The sequence below is a fragment of the Bos indicus genome, chromosome 26 (genome assembly GCF_029378745.1).
Source record: "Bos indicus isolate NIAB-ARS_2022 breed Sahiwal x Tharparkar chromosome 26, NIAB-ARS_B.indTharparkar_mat_pri_1.0, whole genome shotgun sequence".
NCBI classification, from domain to species: domain Eukaryota; kingdom Metazoa; phylum Chordata; class Mammalia; order Artiodactyla; family Bovidae; genus Bos; species Bos indicus.
Genome location: NC_091785.1, coordinates 16,818,410 through 16,840,907, shown reverse-complemented (window position 1 = coordinate 16,840,907; position 22,498 = coordinate 16,818,410). Strand labels below are relative to the sequence as shown.

At 49.6% G+C, this 22,498-nt stretch overlaps 1 protein-coding gene and 1 long non-coding RNA gene across 43 annotated transcripts in view; one reads left to right on the top strand and one right to left on the bottom strand.

The window, feature by feature from the left end:
* SORBS1 (sorbin and SH3 domain containing 1) overlaps positions 1–22,498 on the top strand; it is a 234,640-nt gene that overhangs the window by 120,109 nt on the left and 92,033 nt on the right. For 7 of the 41 annotated variants that reach the window (XM_070780534.1, XM_070780524.1, XM_070780552.1 and 4 more), the window contains exons 3-8: positions 816–884; positions 3,464–3,559; positions 5,538–5,666; positions 15,837–15,863; positions 15,980–16,092; positions 21,909–22,271. In XM_070780534.1, coding sequence (XP_070636635.1) covers positions 816–884; positions 3,464–3,559; positions 5,538–5,666; positions 15,837–15,863; positions 15,980–16,092; positions 21,909–22,271 — 797 coding nt within the window. Of the gene's footprint in view, positions 1–815; positions 885–3,463; positions 3,560–5,537; positions 5,667–15,836; positions 15,864–15,979; positions 16,093–20,579; positions 21,294–21,908; positions 22,272–22,498 lie in introns of all 41 variants that reach the window. The other 34 variants (XM_070780548.1, XM_070780547.1, XM_070780540.1 and 31 more) reach the window with 10 other exon arrangements.
* Positions 16,673–21,883, bottom strand: LOC109579057 (uncharacterized). 2 transcript variants are annotated; one of them, XR_011564244.1, is made up of 5 exons: positions 21,267–21,883; positions 20,155–20,407; positions 19,071–19,310; positions 18,929–18,963; positions 16,673–18,813 (listed from the first exon to the last, which is right to left on the bottom strand). It is a non-coding gene; the product is annotated as an uncharacterized lncRNA (long non-coding RNA). The 2 variants fall into 2 exon arrangements; XR_011564243.1 differs by having other exon boundaries at positions 19,071–20,407.

Here is a 22,498-nt window from a genome sequence, read left to right as displayed (position 1 = left end):
TTCGAATGTCGCAACTGAACAGCCTTAGTTGAGTGCCGCAATAAGACCCAGTGCAGCCCAATAAATTAAAAAAAAAAAAAGATTGACTTCCCAACTCTAGACTCCAGTAGTATTTTTATTTTCAAATTAGAAGTGAAATGCAGTACATTTAAAGTGGAGGGTCTTAGAAAATCACATTGCTTTGTCCCATCTTGTTTTGTCATGCACTCCGGGGATTTTCAGCCCTATGGGGTATAGATGGTGGTCTTAGTGATGCAGACTGAGGGCTGGGGTGGAGAAAGGGGCAGGACGGAGCCAGGGAGAGCGGTCAGGGAGCCAGGTCATCTCCACAACCAGAATGCAAGAGCTGTGGCTGGGGACTGTGGTCTGGGGGCTGGGCCAGCGTGGCTTCTGTGGCTGTAGGTGTAGGGTGGGGTGGAGGGAAGTGTCACAGAGCCTGAGGTTCTATCCTGACTGTCCGACAGCTCTCAGGATTCACAGGGATGCTTTTGAGCAGCCTTGGAATGGTAGATAAGCCTTTGTCAGGTAGGAGATGCCACTTTGAGGGAATTAAGATTTTCATTTTTTAAATGTCAGAAGTGAAACCAAGCCAGGAGACCAGAGAATATCACTCACAACACACTTCCCATCCAAACAGCTTTTGCGTTCTCCCTGGTTCAAGCCACAAAGCATTCTCAGAACTCTCCCATGATGCTCCGAGGCCCCTTTTCAGGCCTGAGAGAGCCCCCGGGACCCAGAACTTTGCACTGGCGGGACTCAGAAAGGGTGGGAGATGTGATCACAAGCCTCATGCTCTTTTTCTTTCTTTCTTTCAGAATGTGATGCGGGTGCTTCCAAAGCTGTGGTGAACGGGTTGGCACCGGGCAGCAATGGGCAAGACAAAGGTAAGGCTCTCGAAGGGAAGCCTGGCATTTTTAGAAAGAGCAGGGCCCGGGGCCACCTGCCTGGTGGGAACAGTCACTGGTCTAATTAGGCTGTGACCTGGAGAGCTGTTCCCAGGCTTTCTGAGACTTGAGTCTGAGCCTGCCGTTTCCCACTGTGAGGTGACATGTCACACTGTTCCCAGTTCACAGGATGCTGCGAACCACCCGCCAAATCACAGAGGCCTCATGTATATGGCATTTCTCAGCCCGCAGTGTCTGTTACCTGGCATCTTACCTTCACCGGTGATAAATAGTGACATATTCAGCATCCCGACCCTGAGGCTAGAGCCTAAATAGCTGAAATAAATCATTTTGGTGACATTCGTTTCATGGGCATCCTCCCAGGTTTTGAATTTTTAAAATTTTAGGACAAAAGATGCAAGTGTGAAAGGAATGATGGATAGGATGACCTTTGAGGTCCCGTCTCTCATCCTGTCTCTCATCCTGAACAGCCAAGCAGTGGGATTCCCATGTCACTCTGCAGTGAGAGGAGGCTGGGGTTCGAGTCCCGGCCTGCCACTCAGAAACAACACCTCTTGGGAGGCCCATTGTCTTTATGGCTATGAGTTTCCTTATCTAGAAAATGAAGGAATTTGATGATCTGTAGTATCTTTTCCTTCTTGAAACACAGGTCTTATGGTATCAGAGAGGGAGGGTAGAAGTCCTGTCATCGGGCTTTTGAGTCACAGTGCACCCTCTCTCAGAGCACGTTTACAGTTTGACATGTTTGGACTTTGTAATTACTGTCTGGGTCAGCCAAGTATTGCCTTTGAGAGAGGGCGAAGTGGAAAGTCAGAAAGAACAGCCACGAGTGAAGGCGTGGAGAACAGGACGGGTGGGGAGCCTGGGCCGGGTGGTTGGGGACCCCCATGCAGGAGGGGTCCTGGTGTCCTGCCCTTCGTGCCTCCCTGCTGGCTGCCCTTCTCCTTACCTGGTGTGGGCAGTGTTCCCAACCTCGGCCAGGTTGCTAAGGGGATGTTGAAGGGCAGTGCCCGTAAGGGAGTGTTTAAGCATCTTTTGAGGAACGCGGGGAGACGTGGTGTCTTATGCTCACCGTCAAGCCCAGCCCTGTGAATCCGTCAGGAGACTTTGGGGGTGTATGGCAGGGTGGCAAGTGGAGGTGCTCTGCACTCTACTCTCTCCTCGATAAGACCCACCTTTGATTGGAAAGTCAAGACAGATGCACCCTGGAGCCATCAGGGCGGCCTGGGGTAGTCACTGTCAGGCTCTGGTCTCGCTCTCTTCATTCAGCACTGGTTGACTCCGAGCAGCAGACTTGCTTCTTCCTCTGAAAATGGTAACAAAAACCTCCCACCCAGCCTCCCAGGTGGCCCAAGGAGCAGTCGGTAGGAGTGCTGTGAAAGCACGTTTGTATCTGAACACGTGCAGGATTGTTGTTACCACTTCAGTTCTTGGTGGCCAGATGACTGCCATGCGCCTCATGAAATGGCAGCCTGGTGGACTGGAAGGTGAACTGCCCATTGCCGGGGTACCTCCTTCCCCCCGTCCCCTTGGCAAGCCTGTCAGCATGATATTGATGCAGCTGTGACAGTCTTGGTTCCCAAACAGCCCAACCACCCCCCACCTCAGTTATGATGTGGATCTGGGGCCCTGAGACCTCCAGGTGTTACCCCTTGGTGTGATGTTGGTCCATAGTGTGTGAGCGCCCATCTCTTTATTTGCTGCCACTGGGACGGAAGGAGGTCTCACAACATGCTTGTTGTGAGAAGGCTGGTTTGGGAAAATGCCCACCATTGTGATTCCAGAACCTGGGGAGGCAGGGGGCCCAGGGAGGTCTGAGCACCTGGATTTGAGGTCAGCAGCCTCCGCCCGCATACCAGGCAGTACCCCAGCTCAGGGAGCTCAGCTGCTGTCAGCGTCCTAGGCCAGGTGCGTGGGCACTGCCCAGAGTCTTACGTGTGCATTCGGACACTTTGGCAAACTCTTGCCCAGGAAGGGGTGGGTTTAAGTAGACCATCTGCTGCCCAACAGATGGCCATTCTGATTTGCCTGGGGCCAGAGGGCCATGGTTGTCAGAGCAGGCCCAAGACCCCAGGAGTTAAGATCCTGGAGTAGCAGCTATGAGGGCCGAAGGGACCAGGCGACTCTCAGACTTGTCCTTCCTCTACTCCTCTGGGGCCCATGAGCTGTAACTCTCCTCCAAGGAGCCTTCTCCCAGCGCAGACAGCCCAGCCTGTTCCCAGGGGCCCCGTGGGCCCCACTTGCTCTCCCCTTCCTGTTTGCCAGGCCATCTGCCTCTCTGTAAGTCCTTTTGCCCAGAGCCTTGGCAGGTTCCTGGTGTGCCAGGCGGCACAGGCTCTGACCAGCTGCATTTGGGGTACAGTGGCGGGAGGGTTCTGCCCACCCGGGCGCAGGACTGAAGAGCGAAAGCGGGTTATTTTAAGTTCTTGCGTCCACTGCTCTTCCCATTGTTCTCTGCGGGCGACTTCCTCCTATTGTCCCTGCCGGTTCCTCCACTGCCTGAGGGTTTCCCAAATGTTTTTTTTCTGGATGCACCACTTACCCTTTTGTGTTTTCAGCAACTGCCGACCCTTTACGTGCACGCTCTATTTCTGCTGTTAAAATAATCCCTGTGAAGACAGTGAAAAACTCTGCAGGCCTAGTACTCCCTCCAGGTATCTCTCCTTGGGTTGGTTTCTTTTTTTTTTCATTATTAGCAGATCATGCATGATCTTCTTTCCTTCTAACAAAGACTCGGAGGCTTAATTCTTGCATGTTTAGGAGCCATTCCCTCTCTCTTCTCTGGCTGGTTTCCTTTTGTGTATGTGTGTGTGTGTGTGTTTCTGGGAGCCGCGGGCAAATGTGAAAAGGGGCTGGCAGGTGCTTTGCCCTTCCCTGCTTAGGGAGAAGGTCAGTCCAGAGGCTGAACGTTGACTCCAGCTGGTACAGGTCTGAGCCCCTTGGGTGACTTAGGTTCTTCCTAGAGGTGCCAGCTCCCCAGAGTTTATTTAAAATTCCACTGTCCCCAGGAATTAACGTGGCTGCCCAGGGCATTTCTGAACTGGGCTGGATTTGAAGCAGCTGCCCGATCAGGCTGTGTCTCTGGGATGCTGGCGGGGCCTTTTCCCTGAGCACTCCCTCCCCCGCCCCCAGCCCCACCTGCATTCGCTCCCTGCCTCTCCTCTCTGTGGAGCTGGTACAGTTTGGAGCTGGTACAGTTCAGATGTCAGGTCGTAGCTCGTAGCTCGTAGCTTCCTCCTGTACAGCATGGGACAAATGAGGCCCAGGTGGCTCTGTATCCCAGTGGTGGTGCTTTCAGGAGTTGAGTCTACCTGGCTGTGCACACAGGACCCTGTGGATGGGCTGGCTTTGGCACTGTGCCCCTCACCCTTTTGAAAAGCCCATGAATCACTTTTCCCACTGGTCACTTATCCTGGTAGGATTGGACAAGTCAGATGCTCTTCAGGGCCGCTGCCCGCTCTGCTGAATGTGTATTTTGTGCAAGAGGTGCTGATGGAGCTGATCAATCCGTTTTGTAACTAATGATCGTTCTGTTTGTGCTGTCGAAAAGGGGGCTGCCAAGTGGGAAGGAGGAGCCAAGAGACTTGGTATTTCTCAGCTGTGGCACAGGAGCAGGGAGGAGCTGGACATTTGAGCACACATCCTGCCTGCTGCCCACCTTTAACTTTCCCCACAATCCCACTCATGACAGTTTTAGGCCTGAGATCCAGGCTGTGCCGTGAGCAACTTGCAAAACTGGAATTCAGTTCCACTCAGCCTCATGGAGAGAAACATTCAGCACGTGTGCCTCCCAAAACTGTGTGGTCTGCATGGCTTTCTTGCCTCCTCCTTACAGATTTTCCTGAAGGGTGAACAGCCTGTTTTGAAGCCCATTTTGAAATCCTCAGTGCAGTTCTGAAAGATGACCTGAGGCTGCTGTGAGGCCACTGTGAACTGTAGGAGGGGTCAGGGCCCAGGGAAGACTCGGCTGGAAGTCCCGCAAACACTGTTCCTCGAAGGATTTAGCCTTTCTAGCCGTTTTCTTTGGTGCGAATTTTCTTCATTAAGTTTGGAATGTGGGGTTCCGGGCCTCATGATCTTTCTCGCCAGGCAGCACATCCTGTCTCACCCCTGCAGGGGGCTTGGCTTGCTGGCACAAGGAGATTGTCTTGCTTTTTCCGCTGAGGGACTGCTCTGAGTAATGATTGTTGAACCTTCACCGAATGCCCTGTGCTGTCAACTTGCTCTTTTATAAGAAGGATGGTGTGGGAACTTGAGATATCTTTTATAAATTCTTACTTGAACTGTGCCTTACTAATTGGTCAGAAGTCTGCTCACCAAACTAAACTTCATTTAATAAAAGAAATCAACCCGGTTTGGTTTGGAAATATTCCCAGCCGACATTGTAACGCATCCATTGACTCAGAACTCACTGTGCCTCCATTCCCTCCTAACCTCATGACGGGTGGGAAACCCCTGAAAATATGATTTGTCCCTCTCCACCATCCACAGATTAATTTTCATTGACTGCAATTGCCTGTCTGTAACCAGGTTCATCTCATTCCCCAGCTGGACCAAATTGCTGGCTGATTATGGTTTTAATTCTTCAGGCGCCCTGGATTCAGTCTCCCCTTTTGGATCTTTCCTTTTCAGATATGGATCCTACAAGAATCTGCACTGGGAAGGGAGCGGTGACTCTCCGGGCCTCGTCCTCCTACAGGGAGATCCCAAGCAGTAGCCCTGTGAGCCCCCAGGAGACCCCGAAGCAGGAGAGGAAAACAGGTGTGCTGCTTTGGAGACCTAGGGGTAGGGTCTCCAAAGTGGGGGGTCGCGGAATCCATTGGCTGCCTCCTGATTCTCAGGGGCCCCTGCACAGTCTGCTCCTGTCCCCGCTGTGGTGGGTGATGATCACTGCCCTAAATGAACAGGTACTCACTGGCTTCAGGCAAAGCGACCACTGTATTCTAGCTTTTGATGGAATGTGGGCAGTCTGCACCTCTGCAGACTGTGTTCAGGAGGACAGAGAAGGCTTAGGGGTCTCGGGAAGGAGTGCTGAGATAGCCTCCAGGTTAGGCTTCTCTGAGCCCATCCCCACTTCTGGGAGCTCAGCTGTGACCATCCATGTGGGGCTGGGGCTGGAGCAGAATCCCAGGGAGACTGAGAAGTGCAGGTGGCTGTCTGGCCTCATTAGCTCCCAAGAAGACAGGGAGCTGACCTGAGGCAGCAGGTCTGCAGAGCATGTCTAAGGCCAGTGTAGACTAGGAACCGAGGAGGAGACAAAGGAAGCCCCCTCCCCGCCCCATCCAGTCACTCAGGAAACCCGAGTGCCTAGATCTCCACATTGTGGTGGAGACCTGGGACTTTGGCTTGGTTATTTTTATGAAACAGTAGACACAAGTGCATGCATGCTAAGTCACTTCAGTCGAGTCTGGCTCTTTGCGACCCCATGGACTGTAGCCCACCAGGCTCCTCTGTCCATGGGATTCTCCAGGCAAGAATACTGGAGTGGGTTACCATGCCCTTCTCAGGAGCTCTTCCCAACCCAGGGATCAAACCCAGGTCTCCTGCATTGCAGGCAGATTCTTTACCATCTGAGCCACTGCCCAGAACTGGGATTTTGGAACCTTATAGATGGGATTCATGTCCTGCCTCCACCACCTGTTGGCTATTCAGCCATGGATGAGAAGGTGGTCTCTCTTAACCCTGGTGAACGCATCTGAAAAATGGGATTGAGAACTATACCTGGCTCCCAGCATTGTTGTGAGGATGAAGTGTGTAAAGCGTTCCGCGCCACACCTAGTGGCGTGAGATGAGCTGGCAGACCTTAACCTGCTCTTAGCAGGTTATGATTGTTTGGGCCTCTCTGGGGAGCCCTTTCTGCAGCCCAAGTGTTTCTGGGAGTTGGGAAAGGCTGACTTTGAGGTTCCACAGGCACTGTTACCTTAGGCTGGGGCAGCCCCTTTCCAACCTGAAGGGCAGTGTTTCTCACACTTCAGCTGATCGTATCAGAATCACCTGGAGTAGAGAGGCAAATTCCCAGAGCCTAGCTCAGAGTGTTAGGCTTTATAATTCCCACCTGTAGGCCAGAGGTGGGGTCCGAGGTTTTGCCATCAGGTCATGCTGATGCTGCTGGTCCCAGGACCACATCTGAGAACTCTTACTATAGGGGATGGGTGTTTTCTCCCCTCTTGAAGGAAGGAAATGCAGAGAGAAAATGAACTGGGGTGATGACCACTTCCTTGGGGCCAGAGACATGCAGACTCTTTTGGTATGGTGGGGAATGGTGTGCTGTGATAGATGGAATTATACAGGATGGAGATGGTCAGTGCCCAGCATCCTGGAAACCTGACTTTCTGTCCATCCCAGCCAGTGGAACAAGTACCAAAGCAGATACCCAAGGACAAATCCAGGCTGGGGTTTGAGTACAAGCCCTATTCTGGTGTGTTGGTCCCTATGGAAAGCTGCTTTATCCCTAGGCTCAGGGGAAGGTGTAAGTGGCCTCCAGCACTGTAGGCTGATGGTAGCTTTTTGACTCTGTATTCCTGAACCTAACTCTTGCTCCTCTGCAGCTTGCCATTCTGGTCTCAGGAAAGGTGGTGACATTGGGAAGATCCAGCTCCCAAGCTGGAGGTCCTCTGGGGAAGAGAGAACCCTAAGGGATAATTTAAAGAGAAAGAACATACCTGCAGCCCCATGTTCTGATAAAATAACCAATCAACTGCCTGGCCCTTCCTCTGGTGGTGAATGGGAAAAGAAGGGGCCTTGAGCTCCCCCTGGTGGTCATAGTGTGGCACAACACAGAGCCCCAACGATACTCTGCCTTGCCATCTGTAGGCTTGCACTCCAGTTCTATGCAGTGGTTTGGGCACTTTTGGAAGCTCTTTCTAGTCCCCAGATAATTCTGTATCTTGCAGATTTGTAACAGCTAATTTGAATTTTAAAGTATCTTGTTTTAAAATGGAAATACCTTGAAGGATTAGGGGATGGCTCTCAGTCATTCACATGAAAGTGAAGATGTTAGTCACTCAGTCATGTCTGACTCTTTGCGACCCCATGAAATTCTCCATGCAGGAATACTGGAGTGGGTAACCATTCCCTTCTCCAGGGGATCGTCCCAACCCAGGGATCAAATTCAGGTCTCCTGCATTGCAGGTGGGTTCTTTACTATCTGAGCCACCACGTCTCCCACATTGCAGGCGGATTCTCTACCAGCTGAGCCACAAGGGAAGCCCAAGAGTTGGAGTGGGTAGCCTATCCCTTCTCCAACAGATCTTCCTGACTCAGGAATCGAACTGGGGTCTCCTGCGTTACAGGCCGATTCTTTACCAACTGAGCTATCAGGGAAGCCATATCTTACACTAAATTTAATCTTTGTAGATTATTTTCTGCCAGATAACAGAGATCATTAAATCCAAATCAGCAGACATTCATTCTGCAGCATATAGGAGCTAGACATCACTGGGAGTCACCAGGAATTGTGATGAGAAGGGGAGAAAAGGGAAAAAATTTTAGGTGCATTATGCAAGCATAAAAAGCAGTTTATTCCAACAGGAGAATCAGGTGTGGGCCCCTACTTCACTGTTTTCTGACAATGCATAATGTCACACATTTGAAACACGAATGAAGGGTGAAGGACTCGGGTCCAGTGGTTTCTAAGCCTTTCTAGTTCCCAAATATTTTGTAAATTTAGAAGTTTGGAAATTAAACGGATACAGAGTCTTCTTCACTGGAGACAAGTTCAGGGTTGTATACCAGGCCAGTTTGGGTGGAAAGGGAAAATCTGGGGTTGAGTGGGAGGCCGGAGAAATACACTGATTAGGTGTCCAACAGGCTGGAGTGAGTTAGCACTGGAGTGAGTTCAAAAGAGGATGCAGCTCCAGTGGGACTTTAAGGACTGGAGGGACATTCTTGTTCTCTTATCCTTCGGGTCCTTGGTCAGCATCCTACTAGCTCTTGACTCTGCTGGGTGTGTGTGGCTCTCCAGCCCTACTTACCCCTGCCTACTCCCTTCACCTGAGCCTCTGGATGACAACTTGCTGGCCCACACCAAGCCATTGGGCCTTGACTCGCCTCATGAAAACAGCTCTCATCAGTACTTGCAGGCAGCCATGCCAGCCTGGACTGGGAGCCCAAGCATGAGGCAGGACACCTGCCTGGCTCTTGCTAAGGATTAGGTGTGCTTTCTGTTCCTGGTGTCTTCACAGATAGCGCATGTCAGATACCAGCTGCTCCGCCTGCACCACCAGGGCCAGCATCTGTGCCCCAGCCTCTCGGTCTGTTCCTCTCTGCCTTGCTCCTTGGCTTTACCACCTTCTTCCATCCCTGCCAGTCTCCAAGTTGTTGATCATTTGCCTGGACTACAAGCTTTGTTCTCGAGTTACTGCCCCCTGTGGCCTGATTTCCTTCTCTATATGGCCCCTTGACATCCACATTTCAGGGATGTCCCCTATTCTCTGTCCTTGCTCTGCTTCCCTTGCCCAGTGAGAGGTGGTCTAGTTCTCAAATCACACAGTCCTCTCTTAAGGCTCAGCTCTGCTACTTACTAATTAACCTTGGGGAGCTTCAGTTTCCCATCTATAAGTGGAGATGATCTTCATAGGGTTGTTGGGATTCCGCAGACTCGTCCATATCGGGACGTAGCCCAGAGCCAGGCACGCACAAGGTGCTCTTGGATGGGAACCAGTCCAGTTACTGCAAATCAGGAGGCCACTGCAGAAAGACCTACAATAATTCCTGTGAGAGATTCTGAGGGTCTAGACCCAGTGTGGTGATCGGGGGCGGCGTGGGGAGGAAAAGGAGGGGCCAAGTGAGGCGTGTATTTGGAAGAGTGGAGTGGCAGGGTTGGTGCAGTGTCTCAGGAGCGTGGAGAGGTAGGACTCCGTGCTGACCAGGAGGCGCCTTCCCTGGTTGACTAGGAGAATACATGTGGCACTCATGGAGATGCTGGATATATGAGGGGAATCGGAAGGAATGTTGAATTCCATTCCTTGATGTATTGAGTTTCTTGGCAAGAGAAGGACTTCTAGAAGGAAGTTTCTAATAGGCATTTGGAAATTTGGAATCCAAGTTGCAGACTTGGGAGCCATCGGCATCCACGTAAATGCTGGGAGGGTGGAGATGCTCTCTGAGGTAGAGTGACAGACAGAGCCCTCAGAGTTGCCCAGTTTAAACTCAGCCTCCACATATGAGGCCCTCAGTTCCATTCCTGGCACCTCCACCAAAAAAAAAAAAAAACAACTCATAAAACCAAAAAAACAGAACTCAGCCTCCAGACTCCCACCTTCAGTGGTAGCTTGACTCTGGATCCTTGACCACCCTCCTAGTCTTTGAATGTAGACCTTGGTTTTGGATCGGAACCATCTGGAAAGAACTATAGTAATCTTGATGCTGATTTGCTGCCTCCGAGAGAAGCTGCTTCTTCCTGCTTGCTGGTGTGACATCCTGGCTGGGTTTGGGTGATGGCCCCTTGGTTCAGGTGTGGCTCCACCTCTGTCCCCAGGTCAGGGTGGTTTTACTCAAGAGGAGGTGGGGAGCCTGAACTGGTGGTGGGCATGATACCAGTCTTCCTGTCTGGTATGGCCTGGAGACCATCAATCCCTTTGTTCTGACTCAAAAGCCAAGCTTCAGTTGGACCCTTATCCTTTATTCTGTGCCTGTTGGCTCTCATCCTTTCTGTCTGATTCTTGACAGCAAAGTTAGCTTTGGATGTAGAGATTCTTGGACCTGTAACCAGCTCATTTCCTCACATTTGCTCTCCAGAAATAGCAGTAGCAAGAAGATAAGAAAATTGACATTAAATAGTTAGACATTCCTTATCCGCATTAACTAAGAGTCTTTTTCATGAGCTCATGTGTGATAAAAGGGGCCAGATGAGAAGTTAGTGGAGGCGAAAGTCCTGACAAGAGAAGACTCTCACTGTGGTACCAGCTGCAAGGTCAGGGGATTCCCAAAACCACCCTCAGGTTTGATAATTTGGTAGCAGGACTCAAAAAACTCATTTGAAAGCTGTTATACTCACAGTTCTGGTGAACAGTGAGAGGATGCAGATGAAAATCAGCTAAAAGAAGGAGTGTATAGGGTGGAGTTTGGGGAAGAAGGAAGCATGGTGTTGGCGGAGTTCTCGCCTGTGAAGTCAGGATGCATCAGTTCCTAGCGTTGCGTGTGAGAACATACTCAGAGCGGTGCTGATCAGGAAGGTCATCCAAGCTGTGGTGTCCCTGGTTTTTATTGGGGCTCTATTACATTGGAGTTTCCCTGATGGTTCAGATGGTAAAGAATCTGCCTGCAATGCGTGAGGTTCGATCCCTGGGTTGGGAAGATCCCCTGGAGAAGGAAATGGCAACCCACTCCAGTATTCTTGCCTGGAGAATCACATGGACAGAGGAGACTGGTGGGCTCCAGGCCATGGGGTCATAAAGAGTCGGACACAACTGAGTGACTAACACACAACACATCCACTGCCCAAGTGGTTCACTTCACTCTCCAGTCCTTTAGCTGTGGATGCAAAAGTCCCCCAACCTCAGTCACACCGTTGGCATAGCACAGACACAGTCCTGTGAAGATGACATCCTAGGCTCTTAGAGATTAATTCCTGGAAGCCAGAGAAAAGGCCAGACCTCCTTTTGGAGAGAGGTAAATTCTTTACCACATAGCATTAATAAAAATTAAATAAGATTTGGAACACTCTTATACACACTTTTAACATCTTTTCCTCTAACTCTTGGATACCCTGCTGGGAAACGCAGAACTAACTCAATGAAAAGTGTCCTGAGATCCCAAGAAGTGATCAGCCAAACAACCTCACAATAGACCAAAATGAAATAAACACAGAATGAGATAAAGGAAAATAAGTAAGCTATGCCCACAGACCAGAAAAGATTGTATATCAAGAACAGATGGAGGAAAAGATAAAGCAAAATAAATTAAACTTCTCATGAAAAGGCTTGGTCTCCTCAGAGCTGCAAAACCTACTGAGGATCCAGCTTTCTAAGCCCCTCCTCCACCTCGGAACTCTGCACCAAAAATTATTGAGAGAAGTATTTTTGACAGTCTGCCTAACCAAGAGTTAATAATTGATGATCATGTATATAAAATTTCACCTGTTGCACTTAGACGCAAATGGCCCTGGGCTGCTACCAGCTTTGAAGGTTCAGAAGACTAGATACCAGATGAAGGCTGATGAAATGTCAGGAATGCAGCTCTTTTAAGGAAGAAAAGAATGTTCCATAGGGTCCTGGGAACTGCCTTTTTGGGGATGGGGATAGGGGAATAGTCTTAAAGACTTGGAATGGGGGAAAAAAAAAAAAAAGTGGGTTGATCCCTGAGGATATTATGTTCTTATGACTATCAAATGGCGGAAGTCAACCATTCTAATTTCTATGTCTGGGAAATTTCTTTTCCCTTATATTTTGGATTCCAATCTTACTAAGCACATACTTAATGCCAGATACTTCCATTCAGTCCTTGTGACTCAAGAGATAGATAGGGCTTCCCTGGTGGTTCAGTGGATAAGAATCCTCCTGCCATTGCAGGGGACAGGGGTTCAATCCCCCATCCAGAAAGATCCCACATGCTTCGGGGCAACTAAGCCCGTGCACCAGAACTACTAAGCTTGTGCCCTAGAGCCTGGGGGGTTGCAACCTCTGAAGCACTTGTGCCCTAAAGCCTGTACCCTGCAACAAGAGAAGTCATCACAGTGAGAAGCCTGTGCACGGAAACTGGAGGGTAACCCTGCTTGCCGCAACTAAAGAAAAGTCCCCCAGTAGCAAGGAAGACCCAATGCAGCCAAAATAAAATAAGTAAATATTTAAAAGAGATAATCTCCCAATTCACAAAGGAGGCTCTGTCCCTTGCTTCAGGATACTAAGTGAGCAAAACAGGACTCAAACAAGGCTGTCTGAGTCAACAATGATGGTCCCTTTATGATACCTGGGGGTTTGGAGGAACAGACTTACCTTGGCTTCCCATGAGACATCTGTGTGCCAGCATCACCTGAATAGAACCAACCCAACCGCAGAGTGGACAAAATAACCTGCCCCGACATCCATGGACAAAGTTCACATCCTTTATTGACAGCCCTTCTTCAGAATCTGTTGACATTTAATGTGTGTGTCAATCTAATAGATTTGGTAGAATGACGTAACAAAACCTGACTAGAAAGAACCTAGAAGGGAAGAATAAGAAAGTAAAAGTGACAGATACAGGGGTGGAAGGAGAACCATTGTCACAATGTATCCTCTGATGTTTGAAGGCCTTCATGTGCAAGGAAATTTTGGGGCCAGAGATCTGGGTGGATAAACCAGTGAGTGTTAAAAATGGTCACTTTTAAAATGTGTCACGTCCCTGACCTCAGCAACCCTGTGAGGTGTGCGAGGCGGTGAGGATTATAGTTGGCCTTGATCACACAAGCCTGTATGTTGCAGTAACATGAGTAAAAATCAAGTCCTATAAATTTCCCAGCTACGTGTTTGGGACAAGAAGACAGATATCTAGGAATTGTCCCTAAGGTAGTGGCAAAAATGTGACAGGCCATCTGCTCAAAAAATAATTCAGTTGGAAAAGGTTATAAAAACTTTGCTTCAGAGGAGGAAGAAATTTGCAAAAATAACCATTTCCCCAGTATAAGGATGTTTTTGAATATACCTTATTATAGCAGTGATTCTCAAAGGGAGCTCTGGGCTGTGGACCAGTGGCCTTAATAGAACCTGGAGACCTGTTGGAAATATAAATTCTCAAGCCTGACTTCTCATCTGAGTCACAAACTCTGGGATGGGGCCCTGTGAACTGTGTTTTAACAGGCACTCCTGGTTGTTCTTGATTCAACTAGACTGCTGTACATGGATGCAGATCACTAGAAACCTTTCTCCTGCCCGGCCTTTGTCCTGACACCGTTTGGCTTCCACCACCTCCCTGGAATGCAGGCTTTGCTTTGTGGCAGATGGTGGGACTGGTGGCTGTGGGTGGCGGGCAGAGCGCCGTGCTTGATTCTAGAGACTGGAGCCGACTGCTTTGTCACTTCCTGGCTCTGTGACTTTGGGCAAGTCACTTGGCTTCTCTGTTTCTTTATCCATGAAGTAGAGTGGATACCTACCTCACAGACTTATGTACACTGAATTAAATACTAAATATGTGTAAAAGTGGCCAACAGCATTGGACACTTAGAAAGGTGTTCAATCAACAGCTTTTTAAAATCTCAGCTAGACATCCAGAAGACACATCTCTAATCCCTGAGGGACCCATGTTGAAGTGGGGTCGTGGGCTGTGAGAGCTGCTGTGTATTATTTCCCTCTTTATATGGGATGAGATAAGAGGTGGCAGCCAGGGGGAGGAGCCTGAGGGATTGAGTCCATGAGGGGTTGGCAAACTGGTGATTGGGCCTAATCTGGCCTATGCTGGTTTTTGTACAGCTGGTAAACCTGGAAAGGGGTGTGTGTGTGTGTGTGTGTGTGTGTGTGTGTGTGTGTGTATTTTTATTTTTTGGCTTGCCTTTAATTAGACTGAACTCTTGTGATTTTAAAAGTGGAATCAATCAGAAGGCAAGGGTATCGGGAAGTAATTTTCCAATATTTGTAAACTCAAATTCTTCTTTGGAGTCAAGCAGGCTTTTGTTTACTGTTCACAGGGTTACTTCTGAGTTGCAAAAAAAAAAAAAAAATTCCCTATTCAAACTAGGCTGCCACAATTGGACAGAAAGCATAAGGATGTTTTTTCCTTGCATCTGGGTTTTTATATTTTTAGGGGTTAAAGAAAAATCAAAGAATGTGCTATGTGAAAATTATATGAAATTCAAATTCCAGCTTCCATAAATGAAGGTTTATTGGAACACAGCCACCGCATTCACTTGATATTATCTGTGGCTGCTTTTGTACTACAGCAGCAGAGTTGAATAGTTGTGACTGAGCCCATGTGGCCATCAAAGCCACATCAAAGTATTTGCTAACTGACCCTTGATAGAAAAGGTTTGCTGACCCCTGGGCTACATAGAAGATAGAGAATAGACGCAAGAGATGATGCAGAAGATGGAGATAAATAACACACATTGCTGAGCTCTGCCAGGCACTGTGCTAAGCACTTCTTGTGCTTATATCATTTAATTCTTAAAACAGCACAATATATCATTATCCCCACTTTTCAGGTGGGAAAACTGAGGCTTTTAACTTGCTCAGGGCCATAGAACCTATAGGCAGAGGAGCCAGAATTTGAATTGAGGTCCAGTTGCCTTCCCAGCCAAGCTTGGAACCACTGTGCTCTCCAGCCTTGTGGTGTTAAGTGGGTCAGGTTAGAAGAGACTTAGGGTCTCCGAGCTGTGCCGGGCGATAGATGGAGGGCAGGTTGGTAGCTGGCTGACGGGAGACAGGGGTGCCTTGTAGTCTGATGAAAACTCAGGATGACGAGATTTTGAAATGTTTATGGGATTCGTTTAATGGAAAAAAAAAGGCAGGCAGGGAGAGAAAAGCCCTTATCACAGCAGATCCCTCTGGGCTTAAATCACGTTCTCCCAGTCCCATAGTGCCAGCAGCCGTGGAAAAAGTGCTTATGGGCTCATGAACAGACCTCTCTGGGTCTGTTCATGAGCCCAGCCTGCTAATGAGGGGAGGTCATTCTGAGCCCACATCAGGCTTAAAAACAGGGGAGCTCAAGTCAGCGAGTCAGGACTGGACAGGAGAGTTCTGTGGCCTTTTTGTCTGTAAAGTAAGAATGTCAAGAACAATTGTTTCTTCATTACTGTGAATGTGAGCCTTGTGTTTTCAAAGGTCAGAGCCTGTGAGCACATCATGGTTTAGAGTGGGTTCCTATGGTAATTAGGCCATCGTGACTGAGGGCATTTTGTGTCAGGCAACGGGGCGCTGGATTTTCGTCTTTCTGAGCACGGCGTGCTTTTTCCCTGCAAACGTAACCGTTTCTGTTTTCCCTCTTTTCTGCCTGTTTGCCTCCTTTCTGCGCCACACGTAGTTCTGGAGTCAGAGAATTCCTCAGCAGGTATGGTTTCTCTTGTATCTGTTCTATCCCTGCATTCCACCGGGAACCCTTCAATCAGAGGGACCCAAGGAATGTTCCTGAGAGTGAAGGGTTCTTTTTTTTTTCTCATCCCTCAGATGAGTGGAGGCTTTCTTCCAATGCCGATGCCAATGGAAATGCCCAGCCCTCTTCACTCGCTGCCAAGGGCTACCGAAGTGTGCATCCCAGCCTTCCCTCCAGCAAGCCCCAGGTAGGCGTGTGCCCAAGGGCGGGGTGGGGACCACTCTCGAGCCGGATAGCTTACACTTGTGCCTGCCTGCTCACTCAGCTGGATGATGGACTGAGTTTTGAGTCGCACTTTTGGTCAACTCTGGGAAAGCCCCAGGGGGAGCAGAGTTAGACAAGAGTTGGGGTCAAGGAAAACAGAAGCATGGGGTGACACTGGTCTATACCGAGCATCAGAAATATCAGCCCAGTGTTTCCTAGGTTTGAAACGTGTGTGGAAATGATCTGAAAGAGGGAAATCCAAGCCAGAAAAAAGGTCTGAGTATAATATTCAAAAAGAGAGTTCGCTCTTGTGTTTAGTCCATTACTTTGCTAGAGTTGGAACTGTGAGAGTTCCAGCAGCTCTGTCCTTACGGCTTTTAGATTAGGGAGCTGCGGCCAGCACTTAATCTCGCAACCTAGAAGCAGCAGACGGAAGTTCAGATGGCTTTAAACTGCCTAGCACTACCTTACAAAAGAAAATCCCCCCACATGGTACACGTGGGAGGAGGGATAATTTTGCTGAAGTTTTTCTCCCAAGTTGTTTTCCTGATCTTTCTTTCTTCCCCTCCCTGTTGCTACTTTGCCAGCTTGACGAAAGGAATAGACCCTGTTGTAATTCAGGCAGTCCGTAAAGAGTGTTTTTACATAGCGGAGTAACAGCCATCAAACGGAGCAATCCATTCTTTTAAAAAGAGCTGTGCTGCTCAAAAACAGCAGAAATGTGTTCCTTACGCAGTCCGCCTCCCCACGCCTGCCTTCTGTGCATGTGCTCCCAGAACTCCCCAGGAACCCAGGGAATCCACATGCCTTCCTACTTCCCACCCTGCTTTTTCCAGTGATTCTCTGGGTTCTGCTTGTGGGGACATAAAATTGTGCTTGTCCCTGGAATGAAATTGAGTCGGAGATGATGCCTTCCCTCCCCTCTGCAGAACCCCGTCTCCGCAGGCTTAAAGGAGGTTGCTGAATTGTGTGCAACCCTGCTCCCTGATCAGAGTGCCCCCTATGCCCCCACCCCTGGTGCAGGGCCACTGATGAGAGCCAGGAGCTGCAATGGGCGTGGCCTCCTGAAGGCCTCATTAGACTCGGGACGTGGGAGGTCCCTTGTCCAGTAAATGATGTGCCATCATTTCTAAGCCCTTTCCCAGCATCTAAGTCTGCTGCTGGTGGCGGGCACAGTTCCTTCTCAGCACTCTCCAGGTTGGATACAGTTGGCTCTGTACCCGGGGTAGGAGATAGTGCTAATTAACCCCGGGCACATGTAGAAGCACAGCCTCTTCCACTATCAGTGACTTAGCCCAAAGGGTAGCTCACTAAGTCCTTTTGGCTTCTAAAATGGTTCTTCTAAAGAGAGGACTTTAAGAGCATGTCAAGTGAACAAAAATCCCCTTTAAATACACTTACTGATGGCAACTTTGTTGCGCATTTGTTGAATTCAGATCACTGTGTGAAACATTGCCCTCAGGGAGTTTGTGAGGGTGAACCTCATAGCAAGGATGCCCATTCTGTAACAGCGCCTACGGATTGTGTATGCATCTTCTCATCTCTTACTCTCTGAGAAGTTTCTTTGTACTGGGGTGTCTGAAACGATACCTGGCAGGTTGCTGAGATAAGAGGTTTTCTGTATGTTCAGTGTAAAGTTGACCATCCAGCTTTTAAGAGTCTTTAGGTCATAGATTTGTTTTTTGAATGCAAAAATGACTTCTTGTTTCCATAGCCATGGCCGGAGCTAATAGAATATGCTGATTTAGATGGAGCTTGGGTAGTTGGGCTGCTGACTGCCCTGGCTTGGTTTCAGACGAAGACAGCTCCCAGACCCCTGCAGGCCTAGCATATCCTCCTAAGGAGGAGTCCAGGGACTCATGGGCCAGAGGGGAATCCCGTGTCCTGCTGCTCCCACCTCTGCCTTTCCTCCCACTGCCCTGCTCGCCTTACCCCCGGGGACTGGCAACCAGGGCTTTCCCATCTCTGACAGCATCACTGTAGTGGGCCCCAGTGGAGCAGGGACTGTAGTTTCTGAAACTACACTAGGATCATGGCAGATTCTTTAAGCAGCCTTGTGTTTTTCACCGTCCCATCTTCTAAAAAGATAAATGGAATTTCATTAGTAGATACCTGGGGAGAAGTGCCAACTGCCTAGGTGGTTCCCACCATGTTTACAATAAAGGAGAAAGTAGTTCCTTCCATGTAAAGCGACTGTGTCTACCCTCCTCCTTCTCGGAGCTAAAAGGAGCCCCAGGACAGGAGGGCCTTGGCTCCAAGCGTGTTTGTCAGCACTCTGGGGAAGCGTCCTCTCCACAGGGTCAGGGCCCTGGGAAGCTTCAGGCCTGATGTAATTCAGCCCTGGCCCCTTATATGGCCACAGCCACATTAAGTTAAAAACTCACTGAAACCAAATGCTATCTTTGGACCAGAAGGAATCACACGGGGGACACTGCAGCTCAAAATAATTCTGAACCTCACTCAAAATTGCCTTCTACTGACCTCCCTGACCACCACCATCAGCTCGCCTCGGCACATGCTCGCTCAAGTGTTTTGTTTCTAGAGAGCATTGTTTTAGTCCAATAGCACACCCCGACTTCCAGCCTAAGTTCACCAAGAGAGCGTACACCTGGAAGGTTCTGCTCCTGGCTGTGGCTGAAGATACATTTTGTATTTTTGACTGGTGGATATATGGCCACATTCGGCGGGCACTGTCCTGGGCTCCCTGTGGAAAGGATAGGCATCAAGTTAACCTAGTTAACTGAAGGGGTAGATCGTTTACAGTAAACTATCTCGGTTGATAGTATAGTCCAGACCCATACTTTATTTCACTTACTCACCCTCACTAACATCCGTTCCCCTTGCTGCCTGCACTCTGCAAAAAAATTAAAAGGAAATACAAAATAACCCCCAAATAGACCACACCCTTGCACCCTCCCAGTTTAGGGTTATAATCCATTTACCATCCAAACTGTGCCTCACCTGTGCAGTTTAGTGGAAGGTTCTGGTTTTCTTCTCATAGTGGGTGATCTTTAAAGACAGGGGCCAGTGGAGAAAGTCTGGGTGTCTTAAGTAGCTGTAAGAAAGTAACAAAGACAGGTGATTCGATCAGCAGACATTTATTTGTCACGTCTGGAGGCTGGGAAGTCCGAGATCAAGGTGCTTGTCCATTAGGTTTCTGGTTAGGGCTCTCTTCCTGAAGTGCAGACGGCCACCTTCTCCCTGATAGAAAGAGAGGTCTCTGGTCTCTCTGGCTCATCTTATAAGGATGCCAGTCCCATCATGGGGTCTCACCCTCATGACATCATCTAGCCCTCATTACCACCCACAGGCCCCACCTCCAAATGTCATCCTTTGGGGTTTGGGAATCAATTTATGAATTTTGCAGGGACACACATCCAGGAAATAAACTTTCCTTATGGCCTAAATCCCAGTTGAACCACAGGTTCATAGATGTCTCTCCTTGACATGATGATCATCTGGAGATTTATCCCTTTCTCCGACCTTCTGCCCCACTGAGCCCCAAGGAGGAGCTAGGGGCTGTGTTGAGGGAGAGGAAATGAGGTGAGGGCTGCAGTTTTCTAGCTCTGAGCCTGGAACCAGAGCTTTGCACAGAAACCATGAGCCTGAGGCTGTTCACCCTTTTCTAGGATTGCCTGTGCCTTGTGGCCAGATGGGGATGGGAAATGAGCTGAAATCAGGTAAACCAGGCACCGTCAGATGCCAATCCAGCCGGTTAGTCAGTTGCTTCATGGCCTGGCCCCTTTGTCCTGGGTGCATCAAAAACAGGAGACCACATGCTTTTAATCTCATGACTATCTTCCTTCTAATAAGTGGTTCCATCAAATTGTTTCCTAGGAGACAAGAGCACTCATGGATTCTAAGTCCTTAGCAGTCTCTTCTTGGTAGGCTTTAACTTATTTTGCCTGTGGGATTGAGTGCTGAATCTTAGGGACTCAATTGAGATGTTTGCCTCTGGTGAACACAGCTCTGAATGATTCTTCCGGTCCTACATTTCCTAAGGGAAAAGAATGAAACACGCTCAAGAATTTGAGGGAACTCAAACCTTGGAAGCCAAAGGCATGGAGTGGAAAGTCTTTGAGGAAAGGATATGGGAGAAGGCTGGGAGCTCTTAGGCTTCTTCCACTGGCGCTTAGCCTTCGGGCGCCCTTGTTGGGTCAGGAGGTCTCAGGGGGTGCAGGTCAGTCCAGAACTAGTGTCAGACTGACTTAGCACCTGGGCTGAGCTCAGCATCGTGTGATGTAGAGGGGCGTCAGCCTGCGTCTTCAGGTGAGTATGATCCGGTTCTTGACTTTATTCTGAGGAGAAATAAACAAGCCAGGAGGAGTCTAAGCTGAGGGTTTGCTTACAGTCATGTCAGGAATTGTTTTTTCTTCAGATCATGTTGTGTTGCTGTTTCTAATGGTCGTCCTTCTTCCCGTTTCCCCTCCTCTTTCTTTCTTTTTACTGTGTCTCAAAAATACTACGAAGGTCCTCTCTCCCCCACGCCCTCCTTTCCTCAAAGAGGACCGCTTTGCATGGCAGCCTCCCAGCACCCACAGTCCCTCCAGGGACTCACTCTACCTGAGCTCACCAAAGCCTTACCTCCCACCTGGCACCCTCAGCCAGCAGAGCCCCTCACTGCCCTGGCCCATCTCTTTGCCCCTGGCAGCCGGATCAGCCCCCCGAGGTGTGCCATGTCCTGGGCCCCCGCTTCCAGATTCCACATTCCCTGGCACTTGGTCCCAACCCCAGCAGCGCTGTGCAGCCACCAGGACAGTTGATAGAGAGAATGTGAGCTCTAACCCACGTCATGAGGCAGTTGGGAATAAAAAGGTCAGCAGCTTATATGTACCTTGTTTATCCTGCAACGTTTGCCCGGTGGCATCGGAAAACCTCTCTGGTGTTGCACGTGACCCAGCCAAAGGCACTGAAGCTGCAGGCACTCGGGCACCGGCTCCCACCATTGTCTCCCGCATAGCCGGCACAGGGACGCCACCCTCTGCTGCTCCTCCCAACCCTCCCAAGCTATCCTTTGACATCCATAAAGATGCCGTTGGCTGTGGCCAGAGTCCTTCCCTGGGGCCTTGGCCTTCGTTCCCAGACGCAGTGAGAGCACCTGGGCTAGGCCCCCAGGTTACCTCTGATCCCGAAAACCGGAAGAAAAAAGAACCTTACCTTTTGCAGCTGTGTTATCCAGCCAAGGCAAGAAATTAGGAATGTGTGTGTGTCTTCTCCACCGTCTCTTCTCAAAACTCATGTGAGCAGCTCTTTTTTGTTTTCTGGGCCACCCTACCCTCCCTCTCCTTGTTAATAATGCTGCAGCTTGATCTCAAATTCTTCACTCTAAACATCTCAGCACAGTCCTCTCGATCTCCCTGCCTCTTTCCTGTAAATATGTAAGTATGCTGGAGCGTGGAATCCGTAGACTAATAACATGGTGAGATATTATATGTTTTATACATTTTGTATCAAGATGCCGGAGAAATGGTCTTCACTTCCAAGCTTTCAGGCTCTGCAAGCCTTTTTGGGGGTTAAACACAGCCTGCCTGCCTGTTGTTCTTTTTCTCTCTCTCTCAAGTGTTAAAAGGATTCAAAAATAGATGGATGGAAAGTAAAGTTGGATGGGGTTCCCTCTGTGTCATAGAGTGTCAGGAGGCCAGCTGGCTAGCGCTGATTGTCTCGTGTACTTGGAGGAAAGGGCACTGATTAAATATTTCTCAGAGTGCCTCACTGCATGTCCACTCTCAACTGTTTAAATATGGAATTCCTTTTTCCCCGCGCTTCCCCTTCACGTAACGACCCCCTTGTTTCCCACAGGACGCCACTTCCTCCAGCCCAGCCCTGCCTGAGGTCATAGTTGTCCCTCTCTACCGGGTTAATACCGACAGAGGGCACGAAGGCACTGACAGACCTCCAGCATCTCTGGGGCCCCACGGCCCCCCGGTCCCGGCGGCTGCCCCTGCCGGCTCACCTCTGACCTTCCCGACTCTAGACGATTTCATTCCCCCTCATCTGCAGAGGCGGTCCCACCACAGCCAGCCAGCCAGCACCCCTGGCTCCCTCCCCCCAGCTAGCCAGACTCCACCGTCCTTCTCACCGCAGCCTCCGCTGGTCCCTCCGGTCCCCGAGGGCCTCCGCAGAGTCTCGGAGCCTGACCTCACGGGAGCTGTTTCAAGTACCGTAAGCCTTGCGGGATCCCCTTTCTCCCAGCTTTCCTGAATGTCTGCTCCCGGCAGTTAAGAAAACCAGCAAACCAACCCCAACCCCTTTCTCACTGAAGTACTAAGTTCTGAGAGAGACGCCGGCCGCCCTGTGTTGTGTGATGACCGGCTGTGTTTGCTTTTCACTAGAGCATGCCTCCCCTGTGTGTTCCGTGGGCCCCCGTGGCTGTTCACCAGTCTGTCTAG